The sequence below is a fragment of the Coregonus clupeaformis genome, chromosome 20 (genome assembly GCF_020615455.1).
Source record: "Coregonus clupeaformis isolate EN_2021a chromosome 20, ASM2061545v1, whole genome shotgun sequence".
Classification (NCBI taxonomy): domain Eukaryota; kingdom Metazoa; phylum Chordata; class Actinopteri; order Salmoniformes; family Salmonidae; genus Coregonus; species Coregonus clupeaformis.
The window spans coordinates 55219182-55238844 of record NC_059211.1 but is presented as its reverse complement, the minus strand read 5'-3'; the positions used below and the strand labels follow the sequence as shown (position 1 = coordinate 55238844).

General features: G+C 45.1%; 1 protein-coding gene across 1 annotated transcript in view; it reads right to left on the bottom strand.

The window, feature by feature from the left end:
* kif1aa (kinesin family member 1Aa) overlaps positions 1 to 19663 on the bottom strand; it is a 144170-nt gene that overhangs the window by 78728 nt on the left and 45779 nt on the right. Inside the window, 12 exon segments of the mRNA XM_045205588.1 lie at positions 201 to 307; positions 1458 to 1537; positions 4673 to 4748; positions 5050 to 5129; positions 5269 to 5402; positions 7016 to 7060; positions 9036 to 9178; positions 11176 to 11254; positions 12877 to 12973; positions 13073 to 13138; positions 15860 to 15937; positions 17043 to 17154. Coding sequence (XP_045061523.1) covers positions 201 to 307; positions 1458 to 1537; positions 4673 to 4748; positions 5050 to 5129; positions 5269 to 5402; positions 7016 to 7060; positions 9036 to 9178; positions 11176 to 11254; positions 12877 to 12973; positions 13073 to 13138; positions 15860 to 15937; positions 17043 to 17154 — 1097 coding nt within the window.

Genomic DNA, 19663 nt, shown 5'->3' with positions numbered 1-19663 from the left:
AACAGGGTAGTAGGGTGTCAGTCATAACAGGGTAGTAGGGTGTCAGTTACAACAGGGTAGCAGGGTGTCAGTCATAACAGGGTGGTAGGGTGTCAGTCATAACAGGGTAGTAGGGTGTCAGTCATAACAGGGTAGCAGGGTGTCAGTCACAACAGGGTAGCAGGGTAGTAAATATCAGTCACAACAGGGTAGTATCTTACTTTCTCCCATGGGTCCCGTTGTGGAGGTGAAGGTACAGTGTTCGTCCTTGATGAAGTGACCACTGAGGACAATGTCCTGTCTGCTGCTGGCGTCCACACGACCAACCCTGGGAAAGAGGAGACAGCGTTGGGGCGGCATGGAACGAGGGGTAACCACATGGTTAGTAGGAGGATCAAGGAGTAAGGTGTAGAAAAGCCACACAGAACCACACAAAAAAACACAAGGTGCTTTTCTATGTCACCAATGTAAATGAGCATTGGGCCATTAACCGAAAGGTCGCTGGATCGAATACCCGAGCCGACAAGGTGAGAAATATGTCGATGTGCCCTTGAGCAAGGCATTTAACCTTAATTTGCTCCAAGGGCGCCGTGTTACTATGGCTGACCCTGTAAAACAACACATTTCACTGCACCTATCCAGTGTATGTGACAATAAGGTATACATTTCCCTGCTGGATGAATGTTCTCTCTTAACTGGTGAATATCTCTGTGTTCTCTCTTAACTGGTGAATATCTCTGTGTTCTCTCTTAACTGGTGAATATCTCTATGTTCTCTCTTAACTGGTGAATATCTCTGTGTTCTCTCTTAACTGGTGAATATCTCTGTGTTCTCTCTTAACTGGTGAATATCTCTGTGTTCTCTCTTAACTGGTGAATATCTCTGTGTTCTCTCTTAACCGGTGAATATCTCTGTGTTCTCTCTTAACCGGTGAATATCTCTATGTTCTCTCTTAACCGGTGAATATCTCTGTGTTCTCTCTTACCTGGTGAATATCTCTGTGTTCTCTCTTAACTGGTGAATATCTCTGTGTTCTCTCTTAACTGGTGAATATCTCTATGTTCTCTCTTAACCGGTGAATATCTCTATGTTCTCTCTTAACCGGTGAATATCTCTGTGTTCTCTCTTACCTGGTGAATATCTCTGTGTTCTCTCTTACCTGGTGAATATCTCTGTGTTCTCTCTTAACTGGTGAATATCTCTATGTTCTCTCTTAACCGGTGAATATCTCTGTGTTCTCTCTTAACTGGTGAATATCTCTGTGTTCTCTCTTAACTGGTGAATATCTCTGTGTTCTCTCTTAACCGGTGAATATCTCTGTGTTCTCTCTTACCTGGTGAATATCTCTATGTTCTCTCTTAACTGGTGAATATCTCTGTGTTCTCTCTTAACTGGTTAATATCTCTATGTTCTCTCTTAACTGGTGAATATCTCTATGTTCTCTCTTAATTGGTGAATATCTCTATGTTCTCTCTTACTTGGTGATGCCATCTTTGATGTAGTACAGCAGGCACTCTGACATCAGGGGGTCCTCGTTGAGGTTCACCAGGTGAGGAGTCTACAACAGGGAGTGTTCATATGGATTCATTCTAGAGTAAATGCATCTGTTGTCTAATGAATGAAATATGGGGCACATTACCCGTTCAACCTCATTTCAGATAAATATATTCGGTCACTTATTCCACACATTATATTTTAATTGAATAAAAACACACCCCATGCATAGATCTGGTGAAGGTAGATAAACACATAGGCTGCGTCTGAAACAGTACCCTATTCCCTACATAGTACGCTACTTTTACCCAGGGCCCATAGGGGCACTATGAAGTGATTACAGTGCCATTTTGGACGCAACTTAGAAATTCTCTATAGTAGATGATGCAGAGTTTTGAGACATGCAGACAGTTCCTAGGGATCCACAGCATCACTTAATACCCATCAAACACAGATGGCTCTTCTAGCAAACAGAAGCGCTATAAATAATATTCCTGAGTAAAGTAAACACATACATCATGTGTTTGCCTTTCTGTGCTTCCATCTCTCTGCTGCTTGAATCAAAGTGAGTAGGGCTTCATTTGCTTTGGATAATGAAGTAGATTAAAAGGGGAAGACTAAATTAATCTAAGTCTTATTTACATAAGGGGCCCAAATAAAAAAAGGAAACAGTTGGTTGATCTCCTCCCCTGCTGTGAAGCTGTACGTAACAGTCAGGTTCCAATTCGAGCTACAGAGACTAATTTATCACTGAACAGAAATCTCAACGCAACGTGCAACAATTTCAAAGATTTTACTGAGTTACAGTTCATATAAGGAAATCAGTCAATTGAAATAAATTCATTAGGCCCTAATCTATGGATTTCACATGACCGGGAATACAGATATGCATCTGTTGGTCACAGAGACCTTAAAAAGGCAGGGGCGGGGATCAGAAAACCAGTCAGTATCTGGTGTGACCATCATTTGCCTCATGCAGCGCGACACGTCTCCTTCGCATAGAGTTGATCAGGCTGTTGATTGTGGCCTGTGAACGTTGTCCCACTCCTCTTCAATGGCTGTGCGAAGTTGCTGGATATTGGCGGGAACTGGAACACGCATTGTGTTGTGTGTGGGGGGTTCTACTAAGCTATATGGAATTGTTTTAAGAAGGTCATGCCAAGGATCATTTCGCTATTTGATTTTGAATTTGAAGACCCCTTGAAGTATAAAAAAATATTTAAAAAATTAATTTGATGAACATTTTTATTTGGCCTTACTGATATTAGCCCATACAAACGCATTGAATAACAGATTCACTACATGGAACAACAGATAGTCCCCCCCTAAAAAATGTAAAGGAAGTTTGTTCTGAAGTGTCTATCCTATATCTGAGAGATATAAGAAAGATCTGGATTTTTGTTTGTTTGTTTTTTTAACATGTATTTAACCCCTCATTTTTGTCACTAAACATTCTCCATATTTACTTCCATTAATGTTTTGGCTGGTACCGGGGGACCTTCAGATGAGTCTTGTGAGGCCTGTGGGCGTCCTAGAGCAAAACAACCGACATGTACGTGTTCGTGAGAGTCTCACCTTTACACAGGGGGTCATATTAGTGTGTAGCCCAAACTCTTCGGACGCTACAGACAGAAGTTGGCAGATCGGCTGCACCGACTTCAGACGAGACACTTGTGGGGGTCGTAGAGCAAAACGGAGAACACCATCGTGTTCGTGAGAGTCTCATCTTTCCATAATAGTTTGTGGGCAAAACTGTTCGGACGCTACATACAATTTTGTGAGAAGAACGATGTCTCATGGTCTGACAAAGACCGCTCTAGCTCTGTCACCTTTCACCGCAGATGCGGAAGTGTTACATAGGCGGATGCGTTGGATTGAGACACATCTAGTTTAAACTGACGGATATTGATGGGGATTTTTTTTATGATGCTAATTAGATTTCCACGGGGCATGGACATCGACCTTAGGGGGTTTTAACAGGATTTTAGAATGACTCTCATCTTTGTACCCCACACATACAATTATCTGTAAGGTCCCTCCATCTAGCAATGAATTTCAAACACAGATTCAACCACAAAGACCAGGAAGATTTTCCAATGCCTTGCAAAGAAGGGCAGCTATTGGTAGATGGGTGTAAATAAATAAAAAGCAGACGTTGTTATTTTTTTTTGTCATTTAGCAGCCGCTCTTATCCAGAGTGACTTACAGTTAGTGAGTGCATACATTATTTATTTTTTTCATACACAATAAAATGTGGAATAAGTCAAATATGAATACTTTATGAAGGCAAATACAGTATGCAGATTTTCAACATTTTAACATGGTCTGAGGAACTCTCTGTGTTGATACATGCTCTCGTTAATTCAACAGAATGACAGACAAGAGAGCTGAAGCAGAAGCATCTGTAAAGGTCACAGTCTAGTGAAGCACTCAGAGAGAATCCAGAGGGGAGTGTATAGGGAGACTCCAGAGGGGAGTGTATAGGGAGACTCCAGAGGGGAGTGTATAGGGAGACTCCAGAGGGGAGTGTATAGGGAGACTCCAGAGGGGAGTGTATAGGGAGACTCCAGAGGGGAGATAGGGAGACTCCAGAGGGGTGTATAGGAGACTCAGAAGGGAGACTCCAGAGGAGTGTATAGGGAGACTCCAGAGGGGAGTGTATAGGGAGACTCCAGAGGAGTGTTGGGAGACTCAGAGGGGAGTGTATAGGGGAGACTCCAGAGGGGAGGTATAGGAGACTCCAGAGGGAGTGTATAGGGGAGACTCCAGAGGGGAGTGTATAGGAGACTCCAGAGGGTATGGAGACTCCAGAGGAGTGTATATCAAGACTCCAGAGGGGAGTGTATAGGGAGACTCCAGAGGGGAGTGTATAGGGAGACTCCAGAGGGGAGTGTATAGGGAGACTCCAGAGGGACCAACCTCATTGGGTGAGAACAGCCCTACTGTGTCTATGAACACAGCCTCAGGCTTTCTGCTCTGCTCTGATGACGAGGGCTTGGAAGTAAATCAACATGAATGCATCAAATAAAACATTTATCTTATATTAATATATATATAAATAATATATAAATATTTAACTTGCTCGCCCACTCATCGTCTTCCATGGGTAGTGGTACATTTGTTGATTACACTATTCCAGCGCATACTACTTTGTCGAAAACCCTTTGGAAATGTATTCTGTGATGTGTTGCTGTCTTACCTTCTTGGGGGAGAACACGCCCACGGTTCCTCCATCTTCCCTCATGGCCACGCCCATCTCAGCCAGCAGGGCCTCTCTGTGGAAGAGAATGGAGAGCTCCTGACTCTGGACCGCATGTCTCCCCCTGGATACAGGCTGTCTATGACCACGCTACCTGGCTCCCTCTCCACATCTCTCACTGTACTGTCAAACAATTACTCATAGAAAAATGATTCATCGCCATATTCGTAAAAAAAAAAAAAAAGTGAATGGACAGTTGTGCAAATGGTCTCCTAATCTTCCAGGTCCTTGGAGCCGTATCCTGTAAGGGGATTTTCTTTACTATCGGTAGGCAGGTCTATACTTTAAGTAGAGATGTGGAAGCTGAAAGAACTCACCTTTCCATTCTGATGGCTTCTGTCCTACGAAGTTTCTCCTCCCAGGTCTCATTGAGCTCAGCAATGATTTTCTCTGTTTCCTAAATGAAATCACAAACAATTATTCATATCTGAGGGTGTGCCCCAATCCCCCCCAGTGTCTATGTTCAATATGCGGGGGGCAGAGGGGTATTATGTCTGACTGTGATCAATTAATCAACCAATCAGTGTTCAGTTCACCTTGAGTCTCTCGATGGCCTCCTCGCTGCCGGGGCTGATGATGATGCGGTCGTGGAGGCTGGCGATGGATCCCGCTCGACTGGACAGAGCAGACACAGAGGGGGAGGGGCTCATCCCCGTCATGGCATTGGTCACTGTGGAGAGATCATCCTTTTGATTGACAGCTTGGCGTTTATTGTTATTGTTCTTAAAATCGGATAGGTCTGTCAGGCGGGGCACAGGAAACAAGGGGGGCGGGACAGGAAGTGGGGAAAACGCAGGGACAGGGAGGTAAGAGAGATGGAGAGAAGCGGAAAGAAAAGGAAAGAGAATAAGGAAAATTAGCAAAAGAAGAAGACAGAAGAAGACAGAAGAAGAAGAGAGAAGAAGACAGAAGAAGAAGAGAGAAGACAGAAGAAGAAGACAGAAGACAGAAGAAGACAGAAAAAGACAAAAGAAGAAGAAGACAGAAGAAGAAGAAGAAGACAGAAGAAGACAGAAGAAGAAGAAGAAGAAGACAGAAGAAGAAGAAGACATGTAGCTTGAAACAAATCTGAAACACAAAGCGAAACATTAACTGCGAGTAAGAAGGACACAAGGAAGAGAAGACAGAAGCAGCCCTGTATGCAGAAAGCCATACAAAAAGAGAAGAACATAAAATATATGGCAGTATTGGCATTCAGAGCGACTGGAGGGGCTAAGCAAAAATAAAAAGATCTAACATCAAGCCAAATGCAAGCTTCAAGCAAAGCATTATCAGTCAGTAAGGCCATTCAGAATCCTCCTCAATTCAACACTGTCATCCATCTTCCTGAAGGTGTTGAAGTTAGCTCCCTACTGCATGCTACAGTACATGCATTGTTAGCCAAAAGCACTATTCAATCTATTGACCCTACATCAAACTCTCCATCAAGGGAATAACATATTTGAATACAAATATAATGATGAAACACCACACCAAGAACACACAAAATACCATCTACTGTACTGAGCACTAGCCACTAGCCAGACCGTACTATGGATATCAAATTACTTTGTTGAAGGGGGTTTGAGTTCCTCCCATAGCCTGAGGTTCTAAGAGCAGCCAGTAGGGGGAGATATATCCAGCTCAGTGAACAGCCAGTAGGGGGAGATATATCTAATCTACTACAAAACCATGGTGCTTGCCTACAGAGCTGTGAGGGGAACGGCACCTCCTTACCTTCAGGCTCTGATCCTACACCCAAACGAGGGCACTACGTTCATCCACCTCTGGCCTGCTAGCCCCACTACCTCTACGGAAGCACAGTTCCCGCTCAGCCCAGTCAAAGCTATTCGCTGCTCTGGCACCCCAATGGTGGAACAAGCTCCCTCACGACGCCAGGACAGCGGAGTCACTGACCACCTTCCGGAAACACTTGAAACCCTACCTCTTTAAGGAATACCTGGAATCGTATAAAAGTAATCCTTCTACCCCCCCATAAAAAAAAAAAAAAAAAATAAAAATTAAAGTTAAAAAAACAAGAAATAAAAAAATACAAAATTGGGTGGCATCTATAGCAAATCTGCCTCAAGTTCCATTTGCTTGTTGATCTGATACATACATCATGTGTTTATCATAGATCATGATCAATATTATCCTGAGCATTTTCATCATCTTTGATTATTTGTCATTATTCTGGAGCTGCAGAGAGTAAAACTACGTTTGGTGGTGCTGAGCTGTAAGGAGCAGAGTTTAACATTACAGGGGACAGCCAAAGAGACAGTAGAGAGAGAAACAGTAACACACATTTCAAACCAGCAACGTCGGTGCCAAGCGCTGGCCCCTTGTACGCTGGGAGAGAAAGAGAGAGAGAAAACAGAGAAAGACAGAAGAGGAGAGACGGGAAAACAACACTGTGAGAGATTCATTCAAATCAAAATCAAATCAATTCAAATTTCATTTGTCACATGTGCCGAATACAACAGGTGTAGAAGTCAATGCAAATAGTCCGGGTGGCCATTTGATTAATTGTTCTTGAAGTCTTATGGCTTGAAGCTGTTAAGAAGCCTTTTGGACATAGACTTGGCGCTGCGGTACCGCCTGCCATTCATTCACTCAGTGTTAGCTGAACAGCTGGTGCCAACATACTGGTGCTGCTAACATACTGGTGCTTCTAGCATACTGGTGCTGCTAACATACTGGTGCTGCTAACATACTGGTGCTGCTAGCATACTGGTGCTGCTAACATACTGGTGCTGCTAACATATTGGTGCTTCTAGCATACTGGTGCTGCTAACATATTGGTGCTGCTAGCATACTGGTGCTGCTAACATACTGGTGCTGCTAACATACTGGTACTTCTAGCATACTGGTGCTGCTAACATACTGGTGCTGCTAACATACTGGTACTTCTAGCATACTGGTGCTGCTAACATACTGGTGCTGCTAACATACTGGTGCTGCTAACATACTGGTGCTGCTAACATACTGGTGCTGCTAGCATACTGGTGTTAGGTGCTGCTAACATACTGGTGCTGCTAGCATACTGGTGTTAGGTGCTGCTAACATACTGGTGCTGCTAACATACTGGTGCTGCTAGCATACTGGTGTTAGGTGCTGCTAACATACTGGTGCTGCTAGCATACTGGTGCTGCTAACATACTGGTGCTGCTAATATACTGGTGCTGCTAACATACTGGTGCTGCTAACATACTGGTGCTTCTAGCATACTGGTGCTGCTAACATACTGGTGCTGCTAACATACTGGTTCTGCTAACATACTGGTGCTGCTAACATACTGGTTCTGCTAACTTACTGGTGCTGCTAACATACTGGTGCTGCTAGCATACTGGTGTTAGGTGCTGCTAACATACTGGTGCTGCTAGCATACTGGTGCTGCTAACATACTGGTGCTGCTAACCAGGGTTGTAAAACCACACAGGAACTGTTTTCAATGGCAGCTTAGGTTGCTCTGTGTATAGCAATCAGACTTGTTCAAATGACTTGTTTCAATCATCCACAGTCCCTGAGTTGAATTCGCTCGGTTGTTTGCAGCCTAAGTTGCCATTGAAATTCACTTGTCATAAGAGTTCAGCCAGGAGAGTAAGACTAATCCACACATTATTCTGTTAACTGTTAACACACATACTGAAGGAGGGAGAGAGAGAGAGAGAGGTTGGGGGGACAGTGAGTGAATAGCTAGTGATTTCCATTGTTCCAATGTGCAGTTCCATACTAAATGGCAACACATATGATTACAGTTAAAGACATGCTCCGGTACTTTGGCGACTAGTAAGTATTTGTTAAAACCTCCTGCTTAGGGCTGGATGTGTCATTCATACGTGCAGAATCTATGAGCAGAATTACTGTCTTATCTCAATCAGCCACCAAATCCCTAGTTTGAAAGCAACTGTTTTCTGGAAGCTGTGCAGCACCATTTTCCCTACATTTAGCTCCATGTGGGCCAGCTCGCTAGCAATTCGAGTTCCAGCCAATGAGCTTCAGCCCCACGCCATTTGATTGACAGCTAGCAAGATGCACACACAGTAGAGCGAGAGAGAGAGAGAGCAATGACGTGGTGCACATATCTGCACATTTGTGACGTAGTACACCATTTTTTCGGGGACCACTTTCAGAACTACTAGCTAACAACTATACAAAAGTACCAGAGAATCCCTTTAAGTACGAGTCCCAAATGGTAACCTATTCGTTGTAGTGCACTACTTTAAACCAGGGCCCATAAGGCACTATATAGGGAATAGGACAGTATTTGGGAGTCAGCCTTTGTGAAAATGGCGGCAGGACAGCAGATTGGACAAGCACTTACTTTCGAGGATATCTCCCAGGCCCTGGGACAGGAGCAAGTCCCTCAGACGAGACACCTCCTCCTTCAGCTCACGGACCAATCGGTTGTTAGGGTCCTCATTGATGACAGCGTTACAGCGGATCTGTTTGGCTCTATCTGCATACCTGAGGAGGGGAGAGGAGAACTGAGGAGGGGAGAGGAGCACTGAGGAGGGGAGAGGAGCACTGGGGAGGGGAGAGGAGCACTGAGGAGGGGAGATGAGCACTGGGGAGGGGAGAGGAGCACTGGGGAGGGGAGAGGAGCACTGAGGAGGGGAGAGGAGCACTGGCATGATGAGACCTGAGGAGGGGAGAGGAGCACTGAGGAGGGGAGAGGAGCACTGGCATGATGAGACCTGAGGAGGGGAGAGGAGCACTGAGGAGGGGAGAGGAGCACTGGGGAGGGGAGAGGAGCACTGAGGAGGGGAGAGGAGCACTGGGGAGGGGAGAGGAGCACTGGGGAGGGGAGAGGAGCACTGAGGAGGGGAGAGGAGCACTGGCATGATGAGACCTGAGGAGAGCACTGAGGAGGAGAGGAGCACTGGCATGATGAGACCTGAGGAGGGGAGAGGAGCACTGAGGAGGGAGAGGAGCACTGGCATGATGAGACCTGAGGAGGGGAGAGGAGCACTGAGGAGGGAGAGGAGCACTGGCATGATGAGACCTGAGGAGGGGAGAGGAGCACTGGCATGATGAGACCTGAGGAGGGGAGAGGAGCACTGAGGAGGGGAGAGGAGCACTGGCATGATGAGACCTGAGGAGGGGAGAGGAGCACTGGCATGATGAGACCTGAGGAGGGGAGAGGAGCACTGGCATGATGAGACCTGAGGAGGGGAGAGGAGCACTGAGGAGGGGAGAGGAGCACTGGTATGATGAGACCTGAGGAGGGGAGAGGAGCACTGAGGAGGGGAGAGGAGCACTGGCATGATGAGACCTGAGGAGGGGAGAGGAGCACTGGCATGATGAGACCTGAGGAGGGGAGAGGAGCACTGAGGAGGGGAGAGGAGCACTGGCATGATGAGACCTGAGGAGGGGAGAGGAGCACTGGCATGATGAGACCTGAGGAGGGGAAAGATTAAGAATAACTGGGGTTTCTGTGACACACACACACACACACACGCACACACACGCACACATATGCAAAAAGTGGCATCTCCTGAGTGGGTACCCGACTACACCATTCAGCAGTGTAACACTGTAGCTGCAACTTTAAAAGGTGTTTGAAGACTGGAACTTGCACAGGGAACAAGCCATGGAGGAAAACATCACCTGTTGTTATGCAATACTGAGATAGGTCTCTTTACAGGGCCTTGTCCTTCAAATCATCACTGGTCAGCTGCTGTGTGGTAGAATGAAAGAGAGAGAGAGAGACAGAGAGAGAGAGAGAGAGAGAGAGAGAGAGAGAGAGAGAGAGAGAGAGAGAGAGAGAGAGAGAGAGAGAGAGAGAGAGAGAGACAGAGAGAGAGAGAGAGACAGAGAGAGAGAGAGAGAGAGAGAGAGAGAGAGACAGAGACAGAGACAGAGACAGAGACAGAGACAGAGAGAGACAGAGAGAGAGAGACAGAGACAGAGACAGAGACAGAGACAGAGAGAGAGAGAGAGAGAGAGAGAGAGAGACAGAGACAGACAGACAGAGAGACAGAGAGAGAGAGACAGAGAGAGAGAGAGAGAGAGAGAGAGAGAGACAGAGAGAGAGAGAGAGAGAGAGAGAGAGAGAGAGAGAGAGAGAGAGAGAGACAGAGAGAGACAGAGACAGAGACAGAGACAGAGACAGAGACAGAGACAGAGAGAGAGAGAGAGAGAGAGAGAGAGAGACAGAGAGAGAGAGAGAGAGAGAGAGAGAGAGAGAGAGAGAGACAGAGAGAGAGAGAGAGAGAGAGACAGAGACAGAGACAGAGAGAGACAGAGAGAGACAGAGAGAGAGAGAGAGAGACAGAGAGACAGAGACAGAGACAGAGAGAGAGAGAGAGAGAGAGAGACAGAGAGAGAGAGAGAGAGAGAGAGAGACAGAGAGAGAGAGAGAGAGAGAGACAGAGAGAGAGAGAGAGAGAGAGAGAGAGAGAGAGAGAGAGAGAGAGAGAGAGAGAGAGAGAGAGAGAGCTCTCCTCCTTCTGGTCCTGTACCTGAGTGTGCTGAGAGTCTCGTCATAGTTGATGTCAGCTGGACTAAGAGCAGCAACCATGGCAGTACGAGAGTTTCCCCCTGAAGAAGAAGAAGAATTAGGGTCTATCAGATGAATTAAGACCGTTTACATACTGTACGTAGGATTTAGATAAAGTTAGATTAGCTGTCTTTACCGAGTCAGTAAACTAGTCTGATAGTACATCGAGCAAGGTCAGTTAATAAGAGTCTATTGACGCACTCGTGTGTCAATATAAGCAACATAAAAATAAAAAAATCACCATCAAAACCTTTCAGTTTAAACTAGAGATACAGTATCTGTTTTTTGCATGGGCTGCGTCTCAATCCACCAGATCCGCATGGGCTGCGTCTCAATCCACCACATCCGCATGGGCTGCGTCTCAATCCACCACATCCGCATGGGCTGCGTCTCAATCCACCACATCCGCATGGGCTGCGTCTCAATCCACCACATCCGCATGGGCTGCGTCTCAATCCACCACATCCGCATGGGCTGCGTCTCAATCCACCACATCCGCCTATGTCGGCCTTATGCATCTGCTCAGCTGGTAGAGCACGGCGCTTGTAACGCCAAGGTAGTGGGTTCGATCCCCGGGACCACCCCATACACAACAATGTATGCACGCATGACTGTAAGTCGCTTTGGATAAAAGCTTCTGCTAAATGGCATATTATATTATTATATATTAAGTGGCCCCAGCTACAGCTGAGATACTCAGACCATGAGACATCCCGAAAACTGTTATTCTCACGAAAAACGTCTATAGTGCGACATCCCGAAAACTGGTATTCTCACGAAAAACGTCTATAGTGCCCGAACCGTTTTGTCCTACAAACTAATATGACCCCTCTATGGAAAGATGGGACTCTCACGAACACGATGGTCCTCCTCCCCAAGTGTCACGGGACTCGTCAGAAGGTAACCTATACAAATGAATGGAAGTGTGGAGGTAGTTTGTTGCCAGCAAAAATAAGGGGTTAAATATGTGTCCAAAAAAACTACAATATTTCCTGATCTTTCTTACATCTCCTATATATAGGACAGACACTTCAAAACATTATTCCTTGTGATTTGTGTTTTGCCATTTAAAAAATGTTTTATTCAATGCGTTTCTATGGGCTATAGTAGTAAAGGCCAAATTCTATATTTTAACAAATCATAAAAATAATGGTTCCTACCTAAATGGGTCCTAAAATTCAGAATCAAATAGCTAAATGATCCATGGTATGACCATTTTAAAACAAGTCGATATGCTCGCTTAGTTAACGGTTCCTACCTAAGTTCTCTCTCAGTAGCCAGGTCAATGAGTTAATGGTTTCCTTTCTAAGTTCTATCTCATTAACCAGGTCAACACAGTCTCTGTAAGGTTAACGGTTCCTACCTAAGTTCTCTCTCAGTAGCCAGGTCAACACAGAGTCTCTGTAAGGTTAACGGTTCCTACCTAAGTTCTCTCTCAGTAGCCAGGTCAACACAGAGTCTCTGTAAGGTTAACGGTTCCTACCTAAGTTCTCTCTCAGTAGCCAGGTCAACACAGAGTCTATGTAAGGTTAACGGTTCCTACCTAAGTTCTCTCTCAGTAGCCAGGTCAACACAGAGTCTCTGTAAGGTTAACGGTTCCTACCTAAGTTCTCTCTCAGTAGCCAGGTCAACACAGAGTCTCTGTAAGGTTAACGGTTCCTACCTAAGTTCTCTCTCAGTAGCCAGGTCAACACAGAGTCTCTGTAAGGGATGTGACTCTCCACTTTCTTCTTCTTCTTGTTCTTATTTTGTGCAGAATCCTACAAAGTGAATAATAAAAAGAGAAACTTTAATTTCCAGCCTATATTGTAAAACAAAACATGAATGATCCATGTATTTAATATATAGCTCATCCATACCACTTCGGCCAAGGCAGAGATTACTTTCCCCAGAGTGGTCAGAGATTTGTTGATGTTTGCTCCTTCCTGTAACAGGACAAGGGAAAGCAAAAAGCCTTTTCAATGGAAGTCGAGGAATAATGTGGTCAAACGCAACTCAATCACCTCACCAAAAAACCTCACGACTAGCAGTACAGTGAGGGAAAAAAGGATTTGATCCCCTGCTGATTTTGTACGTTTGCCCACTGACAAAGAAATGATCAGTCTATAATTTTAATGGTAGGTTTATTTGAACAGTGAGAGACAGAATAACTACAAAAAAATCCAGAAAAACACATGTCAAAAATGTTATCAATTGATTTGCATTTTAATGAGGGAAATAAGTATTTGACCCCCTCTCAATCAGAAAGATTTCTGTCTCCCAGGTGTCTTTTATACAGGTAACGAGCTGAGATTAGGAGCACACTCTTAAAGGGGGTGCTCCTAATCTCAGTTTGTTACCTGTATAAAAGACACCTGTCCACAGAAGCAATCAATCAATCAGATTACAAACTCTCCACCATGGCCAAGACCAAAGAGCTCTCCAAGGATGTCAGGGACAAGATTGTAGACCTACACAAGGCTGGAATGGGCTACAAGACCATCGCCAAGCAGCTTGGTGAGAAGGTGACAACAGTTGGTGCGATTATTTGCAAATGGAAGAAACACAAAATAACTGTCAATCTCCCTTGGCCTGGGGCTCCATGCAATATCTCACCTTGTGGAGTTGCAATGATCATGAGAACGGTGAGGAATCAACCCAGAACTACACGGGAGGATCTTGTCAATGATCTCAAGGCAGCTGGGACCATAGTCACCAAGAAAACAATTGGTAACACACTACGCCGTGAAGGACTGAAATCCTGCAGCGCCCGCAAGGTCCCCCTGCTCAAGAAAGCACATATACAGGCCCGTCTGAAGTTTGCCAATGAAAATCTGAATGATTCGGAGGAGAACTGGGTGAAAGTGTTGTGGTCAGATGAGACCAAAATGGAGCTCTTTGGCATCAACCAACTCGCCGTGTTTGGAGGAGGAGGAATGCTGCCTATGACCCCAAGAACACCATCCCCACCGTCAAACATGGAGGTGGAAACATTATGCTTTGGGGGTGTTTTTCTGCTAAGGGGACAGGACAACTTCACCGCATCAAAGGGACGATGGACGGGGCCATGTACCGTCAAATCCTGGGTGAGAACCTCCTTCCCTCAGCCAGGGCATTGAAAATGGGTCGTGGATGGGTATTCCAGCATGACAATGACCCAAAACACACGGCCAAGGCAACAAAGGAGTGGCTCAAGAAGAAGCACATTAAGGTCCTGGAGTGGCCTAGCCAGTCTCTAGACCTTAATCCAATAGAAATCTGTGGAGGGAGCTGAAGGTTCGAGTTGCCAAACATCAGGCTCGAAACCTTAATGACTTGGAGAAGATCTGCAAAGAGGAGAGGGACAAAATCCCTCCTGAGATGTGTGCAAACCTGGTGGCCAACTACAAGATTCGTCTGACCTCTGTGATTGCCAACAAGGGTTTTGCCACCAAGTACTAAGTCATGTTTTGCAGAGGGGTCAAATACTTATTTCCTACATTAAAATGCAAATCAATTTATAACATTTTTGACATGCGTTTTTCTGGGTTTTGGTTGTTATTCTGTCTCTCACTGTTCAAATAAACCTACCATTAAAATTATAGACTGATGATGTCTTTGTCAGTGGGCAAACATACAAAATCAGCAGGGGATCAAATACTTTTTTCCCTCACTGTATATAACATTGTAATATTTCAAATGTATTCATTACACATTACAAATAGACTGAAAAGTAGAAAACTTGAAACTTGAAAACTATGTGACAAAGACACAGAGGGAGAGGAGGAGGAAGCAGAGGAGGAGGAGGAAGAGGAAGCAGAGGAGGAAGCAGAGGAGGAAGAAGAGGAGGAAGCAGAGGAGGAGGAGGAAGAGGCAATGAGGAAGCAGAGGGGGAGGAAGAGGCAGAGGAGGAAGAAGAGGAGGAGGAGGAGGAAGCAGAGGAGGAAGCAGAGGAGGAAGAAGAGGAAGCAGAGGAGGAGGAAGAAGAGGAGGAGGAGAGGAGGAGGAAGGGGAGGAAGAGAGGAGGAAGCAGAGATGGAAGAAGAGGAGGAAGAGGCGAGGAGGAAGCAGAGGGGGAGGAAGAGGCAGAGGAGGAAGAAGAGGAGGAAGCAGAGGAGGAGGAGGAAGAAGAGGAGGAAGCAGAGGAGGAGGAGGAAGCAGAGGAGGAAGCAGAGGAGGAAGAAGAGGGGGAAGCAGAGGAAGATGAGGAGGAAGAAGAAGATGAAGAAGAGGAGGAGGAAGAGGAGGAAGAGAGGAGGAAGCAGAGGAGGAAACAGAGGAGGAGAAAGAGGCAGAGGAGGAAGAAGAGGAGGAAGCAGAGGAGGAGGAAGCAGAGGAGGAAGAAGAGGAGGAAGCAGAGGAGGAGGCGGAAAAGGAGGAAGCAGATGAGGAAGAAGAGGAGGAAAAGGAGGAAGCAGAGGAGGAAGCAGGGGAGGAGGAAGAGGAGGAAGCAGTGGAGGAAGACGAGGAGGATGAAGAAGAGGAGGAAGAAGAGCAGGAAGCAGAGGAGGCGGAGGAAAAGGAGGAAGCAGAGGAGGAAGCAGGGGAGGAGGAAGAGGAGGAAGCAGAGGAGGAGGAAGAAGACGAGGAAAGAAGAGGATGAAGAAAAGGAGGAAGAGAGGAGGAAGCAGAGGAGGAAGAAGAGAAGGAAGAGGCAGAGGAGGAAGAAAGCCAGAGGAGGGAGAAACCTTGAGCCGGGTCCCTTTGGCTCCTGTAGAGTCGGCCCTCTCGCTGCCGGCCAAATCCACCAGGCTGATTTTGCTGACCTGTGACAGAAACGTCAATGGGAGTGCAGGGAAATGCATGAGCTGACTAAAGTAATTTATTGTCACAGTCTGCAGCAACAGTTGGCACCAGACACCCTCCCTCACAATGTCACAGACACATTATCAACTGCCCTCACAGGCACAGGCAGGGCCACTTTTTTCAATTAGCTTAAAGCCTAAATCCTAAATTAGTTTTTCAGTCCAATGGCAGCCCCAACACTTTTTCGCGATATACAGCTGAAGGATGAGGCTGGAGCAATTTAAACAATTCATATGTGGAGCTATGGATGCAAGCACTGATTAAAGCAGCAATACATTCATTTTTTTTAAAGTCCTTGAAATCACAGAGTTCAAGCAGCTTACAGAGCGCTGGGATGAATCTCAGAAGATTTTTCCTCTGTTTCTCTACTCTCTCCTCAGATCCCTCTGATGTTTTAAAGGCAGTGTAGCACTTATTTCTCAATACCAGAAACGCATATAATAGTAACTCAGAGCACTTGATTTAAATCAATTATTATAATATTATAATGTTATTCTAAAAGTTGGGTTTGTGGTTTTCTCCAAATCACCTCTAACTTTGGGGAAAAAATCCTTCAACACCCCTCGGTCAGCGTCACACGATGAATGAGTGGCGCAGTGGTCTAAGGCACTGCATCACAGTGCTAGCTGTGCCACTAGAGATCCTGGTTCGAATCCAGGCTCTGTCGTAGCTGGCCGCGACCGGGAGACCCATGGGGCGGCTCACAATTGTCCCAAGTCTCTGAATTCTGAATTTGGGACAAGTCTCTGAATTTTTATAAATTAGCAAAAATGTCTAAATACCTGTTTTTGCTTTGTCATTATGGGGTATTGTGTGTAGATTGATGAGAGAAAAAAAACAATTTAATCAATTTTAGAATAAGGCTGTAACGTAACAAAATGTGGAAAAAGTCAAGGGGTCTGAATTATTTCCGAAAGGCACTGTACAGATCTGTTAGGGTCAATTATCTGCTACCTGGACTTGGAGAATAATGCAAGGAGATTCACACCTGGTTGCACTTCACTGTACAACAGTGTACTGTATAATATGAAGTGAGATCTCTCTGGCTGAGACGGCGCCCCCTACCTTCTCAGAGGTGTTATCAGTCTCAGCATCGTGTCGTTTTTGAGTGAAGATGATGTTGAACACCGCGTGGGAGCGACTGCTAGTCTCGTTCATGTTGGTGGCCGCCACCGTCCTGCAGAGAAGAAGAGAATGGTGGGTCATGTTCACTTGGCACCAAACGGAAGAAAACTGACTGAAACAGGGTTTACCTTTCCTGGACTTGTCCAATAAGAAACACTAATTTCTCCTTTGTGCCCCACTGAACATGACCTTGATCTGTGTCATTTCAACAACAGGTACAGAACATCCTGTACGGTGTAACGCCATAGAACATCCTGTATGATGTAATACCATAGAACGTCCTGTATGATGTAATACCACAGAACATCCTGTATGATGTAACACCACAGAACATCCTGTATGATGTAACACCACAGAACATCCTGTATGATGTTACACCATAGAACATCCTGTATATATATGCACGCATGACTGTAAGTCGCTTTGGATAAAAGCGTCTGCTAAATGGCATATTATTATTATTATTATTATGATGTAACACCCTAGAACATCCTGTATGATGTTACACCATAGAACATCTTGTATGATGTAACACCATAGAACATCCTGTACGGTGTAACACCATAGAACATCCGGTATGATGTAACACCACAGAACATCCTGTATGATGTAACACCACAGAGCATCCTGTATGATGTAACACCACAGAGCATCCTGTATGATGTAACACCATAGAACATCCTGTATGATGTAACACCATAGAACATCCTGTGTGATGTAACACCACAGAGCATCCTGTATGATGTAACACCACAGAACATCCTGTATGATGTAACACCCTAGAACATCCTGTATGATGTAACACCCTAGAACATCCTGTATGATGTAACACCATAGAACATCCTGTGTGATGTAACACCACAGAGCATCCTGTATGATGTAACACCATAGAACATCCTGTATGATGTAACACCCTAAAACATCCTGTATGATGTAACACCACAGAGCATCCTGTATGATGTAACACCCTAGAACATCCTGTATGATGTACTGTAACACCCTAGAACATCCTGTATGATGTAACACCATCCAGAGCATCCTGTATGATGTAACACCCTAGAACATCCTGTATGATGTAACACCACAGAGCATCCTGTATGATGTAACACCTAGAACATCCTGTATGATGCCAACACCCTAGAACATCCTGTATGATGTAACACCACAGAGCATCCTGTATGATGTAACACCCTAGAACATCCTGTATGATGTAACACCACAGAGCATCCTGTATGATGTAACACCCTAGAACATCCTGTATGATGTAACTACCCTGCTTATGATGTAACACCACAGAGCATCCTGTATGATGTAACACCACAGAACATCCTGTATGATGTCAACACCCTAGAACATCCTGTGTGATGTAACACCACAGAGCATCCTGTATGATGTAACACCATAGAACATCCTGTATGATGTAACACCAGCAGACATCCTGTATGATGTAACACCCTAGAACATCCTGTATGATGTAACACCACAGAGCATCCTGTATGATGTAACACCCTAGAACATCCTGTATGATGTAACACCCTAGAACATCCTGTATGATGTAACACCACAGAGCATCCTGTATGATGTAACACAACAGAGCATCCTGTATGATGTAACACCCTAGAACATCCTGTATGATGTAACACCCTAGAACATCCTGTATGATGTAACACCACAGAGCATCCTGTATGATGTAATACCCTAGAACATCCTGTTTGATGTAACACCACATAACATCCTGTATGATGTAATACCCTAGAACATCCTGTATGATGTAACACCCTAGAACATCCTGTATGATGTAACACCACAGAACATCCTGTATGATGTAACACCCTAGAACATCCTGTATGATGTAACACCCTAGAACATCCTGTATGATGTAACACCACAGAGCATCCTGTATGATGTAACACCACAGAGCATCCTGTATGATGTAACACCCTAGAACATCCTGTATGATGTAACACCCTAGAACATCCTGTATGATGTAACACCCTAGAACATCCTGTATGATGTAACACCACAGAGCATCCTGTATGATGTAACACCCTAGAACATCCTGTATGATGTAACACCACAGAGCATCCTGTATGATGTAACACCCTAGAACATCCTGTATGATGTAACACCCTAGAACATCCTGTATGATGTAACACCACAGAGCATCCTGTATGATGTAACACAACAGAGCATCCTGTATGATGTAACACCCTAGAACATCCTGTATGATGTAACACCCTAGAACATCCTGTATGATGTAACACCCTAGAACATCCTGTATGATGTAACACCACAGAGCATCCTGTATGATGTAATACCCTAGAACATCCTGTTTGATGTAACACCACATAACATCCTGTATGATGTAATACCCTAGAACATCCTGTATGATGTAACACCCTAGAACATCCTGTATGATGTAACACCACAGAACATCCTGTATGATGTAACACCCTAGAACATCCTGTATGATGTAACACCCTAGAACATCCTGTATGATGTAACACCACAGACACATTGAGACAGAAGAAGAACAACAACCCCATAAAAATGGCTGAGTC